The sequence below is a fragment of the Varanus komodoensis genome, unplaced genomic scaffold, assembly GCF_004798865.1.
Source record: "Varanus komodoensis strain SLA01 unplaced genomic scaffold, ASM479886v1 scaffold10, whole genome shotgun sequence".
Taxonomy (NCBI): Eukaryota; Metazoa; Chordata; class Lepidosauria; order Squamata; family Varanidae; genus Varanus; species Varanus komodoensis.
This window is the reverse complement of record NW_025335269.1, coordinates 19350197-19357786: the sequence shown is the minus strand read 5'-3', so window position 1 is coordinate 19357786 and position 7590 is coordinate 19350197. Positions and strand designations below refer to the sequence as shown.

The 7590-nt window shown below is 40.1% G+C and overlaps 1 protein-coding gene across 1 annotated transcript in view; it reads right to left on the bottom strand.

Moving 5' to 3' along the window:
- Nucleotides 1-1328: 1328 nt before the first annotated feature.
- Nucleotides 1329-7590, bottom strand: part of LOC123017648 (collagen alpha-6(VI) chain-like) — a 54817-nt gene continuing 48555 nt past the window's right edge. Inside the window, exons 31-34 of the mRNA XM_044419135.1 lie at nt 6610-6706; nt 5085-5759; nt 2804-2900; nt 1329-1496 (exon numbers count right to left, since the gene is read on the bottom strand). Coding sequence (XP_044275070.1) covers nt 1493-1496; nt 2804-2900; nt 5085-5759; nt 6610-6706 — 873 coding nt within the window. The 3' untranslated portion in view covers nt 1329-1492. The remainder of the gene's footprint in view (nt 1497-2803; nt 2901-5084; nt 5760-6609; nt 6707-7590) is intronic.

Below are 7590 nucleotides of genomic sequence, written 5' to 3'. Positions count from 1 at the left end.
CTTTGCATTGTGCTCATACTGATGCCAAAATGGGTTCAGCTGCTGTAAAGTTGCATGAATAGCATGACTCTGATTCCACTGGGACTAGTAGAAATGGTATTAGCAAATGTTGCAAGTCAGCTTGTTAGAACCATTTGGTCTGGAAAACATTCCTGCTGCAACAACCTTAAATAAGAGATGCTGTCGCAGTGAAAAGTTCAGAGTCCCTAAAGCCAACTATTTTTATATCTGTTCACTCACTATCCAAACACATTATTACTTACTTTATGCATGTATCACTGTTATTGATGTAACAAATGCCTCATAAAACAGTTTGGATAAATATTGAACTGAACCACTCTCATGTATTACGAAATTTAGGAGGCTCCCCTAAAAAGAAAAACCTGCTGTCATTCTTTTGCAGTATGTGCAAACGATGAGAAACATGTCATCTCAGTTTATCTTCTGAGCTCAGCTTATTCATGGGAAAGGCAGCCATACTACCTGACCCACCCCCTCCAAAAAAATTCTATTTTTTGGGAAGGTGTGCAAACAGCTTCAGAAAATTCACTGCATCTTCAGGCTTGCCCTTGTCATTCTGCCAAGTTGTATCATACAATGCTTCAGGGGGATATTTGCCAGCTGCCCAGAGAACAACTTTGGCTAATGGGTGGGGTAGAAATCTAATAAATAGATAAATAAAAATAATAATTCTATATGCTCATTCCCTAATGAGAACATTAAGACACCAGAGTTTGGGCACTTGGCTCTCAGAGATGCATCAACCATATACTTGTCCCAGTGACTTGTTTTTCTATCAAATGCAATTACATACATACATACATACATGAATGACTGTGTCTTGTTGCAAATAAGATTGGCCAATGGGCAACAGTTGCTGATCCTTTCAACTGCTGGAGAGACCCTTGAATGTGCCTCTTCATTTGACCTTCACTGCTAAAAGAAATTTTAACTGGGCTCTGAATTCTTCTGGAGCTTGGCTCTCACAGGTGCCCTGTCACCTTTCAAATGTCTGTGGATCAGGAGAAGTGTCAAACTTGCCAAGTGTTGTGCTTAGGGAATCTTGCTGCTCCTGAAGTTCAGCAGGACTTAGTTTCATTGGGCTCTCAATAGTGAAAGCAGCATCTATACAGGCCTAATATGGGAGTGTTTCGTGACAGATGCAAGATTCATCTAGGCTGCATTTGCCTGAAAACGGATATATAAGCATTTTAACAAGATAATGTGAAAAAGGAGAAGTTGTGATTGGAAGGCTGGTTCCCATGCTCCTTTCATATTCTTATATAAGGCAAGAGTCACACAACTGAAATCCTGGTAAGGCTGGGAAATAGTTTATTTCTCAATGAATACTGAAAATGTGAAAGAGTCCTGCGTGAATGAATGCAACTGGAAATATACAGTCTTAATTTTTTAGATCAATATTAATTCCTTCTGAGCAACAAGAAAGGCTTTATTTTTCCTCCTGAACCAGGATTTGCACATCTTCTTCCAATCATCTGAAAAATATTAAAAGCAAATTCTAGGTGAAGCTGTAAGGGAATTCATATAGGTGAATGACAAGAAACTCATAGAGTAGCTTCACACACTACAGATGTGGGACTCTACCCAATGGTGCCATTCTGCAAACACAGATCCTGCTAGTGGAGCTCTGCCAAATCTTTCCTGGACAAACAGTCGCTCATGATGCTTACATGACCAGTTGTGCAAGCAGCTGCACAACCAGTAGTGCAGCCATACTTGTGCAAGCCAAAGTATTTAAAGTCTCCTTTTCAGCCTAGTTTCAAACCTAGTTTTTGCTAGTGCAATGACCTTTGCACTAAGGAATAGCACAGTTGGATATTGGCCTAAGGATACAACTAGTTGTGACAGCAATAGATTGTTAGGTTGGATGCAGACTTAGTCCAATGTAGCTTCATTTAAATCAGCCTTCCCCAACCTTGTGCCTTCCAGACATTTGGATTGCAACAACCAGAATTCCTAGTCAATGGTCCTGCTGGATGAGAATTCTGGGAATTGTGGTTCACATGTCTCTAAAGGCCACCAGGTTGGAGAAGGCTGATTTAAATCAACAGAGCTTGATTTCAAGTTACAACTCACTTACATCCAACTGATTTTGGTGGATCTACTTAACGTATGACTGTATCTGAATCCCTGAATCCAAGGCCAAGTGCTTAAAACTGGATCCATCAATTTTACTTACTGCAAACTGAAAGAAATGTGCCCTAAATAAACAGAACAATGTCTAAGCTGTTTTATCACACAGAAAAGAACAAATGCATTAGAATAATCCTTATTATTAGTTTAAATGTTAAATAGGTGAAATGCTTCTCAGTGAACATTAAAGGATTGACTGATCATATTAAAATTAAAATAAATGTGCTGATATCTGAAAAGTATGAATGACAGTTTCTTGTTACTTCAAGAGATTCATGTAGACTAGCAATATGAAATGCCTTCCAAAACTATTTGTTTGATAGCATTTACTTCCAAGATAAATTTGTTGAGATTTGAATGCTATTACGTCTTATAGCATAGATAAGATTGCAGATACTAAGCAGAGCTTCTTTGTAACTACTAAAATGTTTTGGGCTAGAAGTGATGATCATGAACTCACAGATGTTTGGCTATTTTATAATCAAGGATTTAAATACCATATATTTTATACAGCAGAGTTCCTTGATAGATTATGAACACATTCATTTTTGTTTTAGGTCCCCACCTCCCACCCCATCCACAAATGCAAATCTGTAACACATATTTTGTTAATTAATCATAATCTGCATGAAAAATTGTCTGGACTTACATGAGACTAAGACTCCTTGAAGTATATCTTGATTTTTGAGCGCTGATCTTGCTACATTTTGTTCTGAGTTCAGCTGGAGGGTAGCTGTTTACCTCAGCTGTTGTGACAAATGCATATAAAATTGACATTGGTGATATTTAGAAATAGATGTTACAATGTTTTCCTGATGGTTTATACAAACCTTCAACATTTCTCTGGTTTATCTTTAATGTTATAACCATTGTAAGACAAACTGAAAGGACTGAAAAATAAACTGAAGTGATTTTCATCCACTTTAATCCTGCATTTTAATTTTGTAGGAGCACCATCTAGAGATAACCGTTCTGCTTCCTTTTCCAATCCCTTTGTAAGACACATTCTACAGAAGCATGAATATCTTGGTTATTTAGAGATCACCATTGCTCTCTGCAGGGTTCAGCCTGAATGCATGAAGGAGCAAATGGAAGCATGTGGACCTAGGCCTTCTCTCTTGATGGTCATCTGCCCAAGCTGAATCAGCTCTGGTTGCAGGCCCCATGTTGGAAACCCCAGAAGGTGCCTATGAGAAGAACCAAAGGTGACCCTCTTCAGACAGAGCCAGTAATATGTCTGTCAGGAAGCAGGACTAGCTCCCCAAGAAGGTGGGACCATCCTTGCACCCACCCTTGGCTCCTTTGCACATTTTCCATTCCCAGGTATGCAACACTTGCACTTGTGTGTGTGTACATAGGCAAACCCCCCCCCCCACACACACACACACAATTGAAACAATACTATAAACTTTTAAAAGATGAAAGGCTCCTTCTTCCACTGAATTGTTATGCTGTTTTCACTTTTTGGATAGCTGAAATGAGGAAATGGGTGAGAAAGAATTTAGGATTTTTCTTGTGCCTGCAAGAGTTTCTGAGGGCTTGGTCCTTGATAACACTGCAAATGCTGAGCTAAGCATGTTTCGAGGCAATCTATTCCTTTATTGTGTCTGCTCAATAAAGCAAATGCACTTCTTGTGTCTTCACAGCTGTGATGAGAAATATTGCAGATTCATCCCCACTCAAAACTGATTCCTGGGAAGAAAGGGAAGGGGGTTAAAAGGAAATCTGGCTGGGGCACAGATTTGGACAAAGCTAAGCAGAACCCATTCCTGTGAGCAACTGCTTGAAAGGAAATTGAGGGAAGGATAAAGGAATGGATTTTGGCATGGTGGGTTTGCTTGTTTCAGTTTTCTAATAGGTGAGCATAAGAAGGGGACACAAGCTGTGCCAGATCAGACCACAGGCCTCTCTAGTCCAGCAATCTGTTCTTGCAGTAGCAAACCATAAAACTCAATGGCACCTTCTCATTTGGATCCCCAGAAATTGGCCTGAAAAATGTAAGACCTCTGGTAGTAGAAGCAGTATTTAAACATCCTGGCTAGAAGCTATGGAGAGCCATCTCCTTCATGAGGTGGGATCAGTACTTAATTTTTAAAGATAGCACTTTTGGGATTTTTTTTAATGCTTGCTCTTCTGTAACTCCTGCTTCTTAATGCTAAGTATGTGGGAAGAGGTGAGACTGTAAATGCTTGGTGGTGAGGGGAAAGCATTCTTCATATGCTCAGATGCACTCTGCTATTATTTAATTTTTATTTTTGCTTAAGAAGTTTGTGGTATGAATTAACTGGTCTGGTCTCATTGTTCCTCATCTATAAAATGGGCCCAATGTCCTCTAAATGGGATAAATACAATACAAGGTGGTGCAGATAGAGAGATGTGATATGCATTTAGCTTAACGTATGCATTATAAGCATTATTTTATCATATTGCATTGTTTGCCCCTGTGATATTTTTCAGTGAAACTTGTTCTTGTAATTTTATTTCCCACTCTATGTCTGTAGGAAAAATTAAATATGGATTCCGTTGGCCAATTTGGGCTGTCAGATTCAATGAACAGGGGTGAACAGGGATGTCCCATCATTGCTCAATGAAATGTCAGGTAGGAAATATTTTGTGAACGCTCCTTCAGTACTAGTCCTGATCTTGCAGTAGTCTTGTGATAACTAGGCATGAGTGGACCTTTTACAGGTGAAGGAGTGAGTGGGATTGTACAGCTAGGCTGACCCCAACCTTGGTGTGTCAAGGACCAAAATGCTGAAGAGGAAAACCTGAGTGCAGTCTCTCCACCCGGCATTGAAGGAATGCGAGGAGGGAAAGATCTGAAAGAGGCTGACACAAACCTTACAAAAAATAACAATCCTCTGCTCTCAAAAATGGAAAGGATCTTCCACAGCAGTGAATTTTTAAACAACAACATAATAAAAACTTACTCCGAACAAGCTGCAAAAATGATTTCAGGAACTGAAGTGCATAGTTCATTTCTGGCTCGTGAATTCTGCCAAGCTGAATCAAATGCTGCTCCAAGGGTGAACTTGCCATCTCTTCAAGTTCTGTGCTATTGTACATAGAGCCCAAAGAAAGAACCAGCAGGGTAAATCCTTGGCACTTGGCTCTCAGAGACACTTTCTTCAGGACTGCCTGATCCCATGGGTTTGTTTCCCCGGCAGATATAACAACAATCACCTTGTGTTTTCTCAGGTGGGGCACTGGTGCAAAAATGTTGTTAATTGTCCACTGGAGGGCATGGCCAACAGCCGCTACTCCACCCAGCTGGTGAAGAGATTCTTGGATATGCTTTTTCATCAGCTGTGTCCTACCATAAGTCAGCAAGTCAAATTCTTTCTTTACTGGAGTGGTCTGCATTTGAGGTCTGAATGAGGACGGAGCATGACTCACCACAGCCACCCGGTCCCCTGCTGAGGATGTGGAAGGTGCAGAAGACACATCGAAATGGTCAAGTGCACTGCTTAAAAAGTTTTTCAGCTTCTCAAATTCCCTGGGATTTGTTTTCTTTGAGCTATCCAAAAGGAAAGCAGCATCCATGTAATGCCGTGGTGAGCGAGGTTCCCGGCTACGTCCACAAGAAGCATGCGGCTTGCATTTATCTGGAAAGGAACAAATATTTTAGACATGCTGCACTGAGGCTTCGAAGGGTCTTGCACAAGTTGCCCTGAATGAGTCCCAGTCAATCGAAGTTCATTCCACAGGCTTAAAAGGTATAGTTACCTCATTTACTAAAATCATGGAAGTAGTTAATTGCTTAAATTTGGAATAGACTTTAGAAAGTGGTCAGTTTTTATTATATTTACATCCCACCATTTTTTTCTGCAAGGAATCCAAGGTGGATCTCCATTTTATCCTCAGAACAGCCCTGTGAAGTAGGTTAAGTGGAGAGTCAGGAACTGGCCCAAAGTCTTCTAGTGAGCATCATGGGCAAGGAGGGACTAGAACCCAGATCTCCTGAGCCTCAGTCTAGTACTGTAAGTACCATGCCACTCTGGCTCTCTTAATTTTACTTTATTGGTTCAATTCTATCTTTGGTCGTCTTGTTTGCATATTGCAAAGCAAGTACATGCTTTTCAATCTTACTCTCATTGTAAGATTTCATCTTTTTCTTCCTTCCTTCCTTCCTTCCTTCCTTCCTTCCTTCCTTCCTTCCTTCCTTTCTTTCTTTCTTTCTTTCTTTCTTTCTTTCTTTCTGGTTTTTCATTTGAATACATTTTACTCTTGATGGGAGGGACATTATTCAGGTGCTGATGACAGATATGCTGAATTTGGGAGAAAAGTGCACCTCATTTAAGAACTCAAAGTTAATAAAAACCAGAGGACACACTCCAGCAGTGATTCTTTAAATCTCAGAGACTTCTGCCAAGCTTACTCAGGCTTATGGTTCAATTATTATGGAATTCAGTTGCCTCCGGGGAAGTATAATTGTAAACAGATTATGCTCCATACCGTAACAAATGGTGCAGAGATACAGTCTGCTTGAAAATGGTGCATAATCTTCTTCACTAGGATCGACTATGACTTGAAACTGTCCAGAAACATCCATCTACAGATAAAGATGAAAAAATGAGGGAATAGATAAGAGGCATGTGACTTAAATGTTACCCCATTCACTCCCCAAGGACAGTAAATGGAGAGAATAATTAGAACTCAATATCCAGATAGCCTTAATTTAGAATTTCCAGTCCACACTGTCCAAGCATGAGGGATATGACATCCCAGCCTGGTCCTTCAGAGGATTAAGGAGTAGCTGGCACTCTGCTGGCTTTGGAAAAGGTGTGAGATATCTTTGACCTAAGGAGACAATAGCAGGCAATGCTTGCAGACCATTCCCACGCTCCCACTTAAGTTCTAGAATAGTTAGCAGAAGTCAAATCACACTGAGCCTAGGAAGCAACATTTTCTGCCCTAATCTTGGTGACTTGTGTATAAAAATAAAGGGCAAGATAATATGAATAAGAAAAAAGAGCAAGTATGAATAAAATAGAAATTATATGCATCAGAATTATCACTACTGCCAGGACATAGGGGTGTAGAAGAAATATGCAATGGGTTCAGATCAGTTTGAATTTCTAAAAATCTGATCTGCAGCAGACTGGCTTTTCCTGAATCACATGGACTCTTGGACTCCTTTTTAATATGTGTAATCTTATGCAAATTTGACTGCAGGAAAATAAAGAAGCACCAACCAAAAATGCACATTTCCCCAACACATAAAAGCATGAAAAAAACACATTGGGGGGAGGATTTTAGCATATCTGAAAGCACAACTGTGCACAAAGTCCAATTCCAAAGTCCAATGGGCTGACAATAGAACAAAAACTGCCTGACAATCTGCCAAGAATTTTACAAGAGATTTTACAATGTCTGCACACCTCTACCAGGATAACAAATACATGCTGGCAGCATTAGTGAAAAGGCTGATCGCAG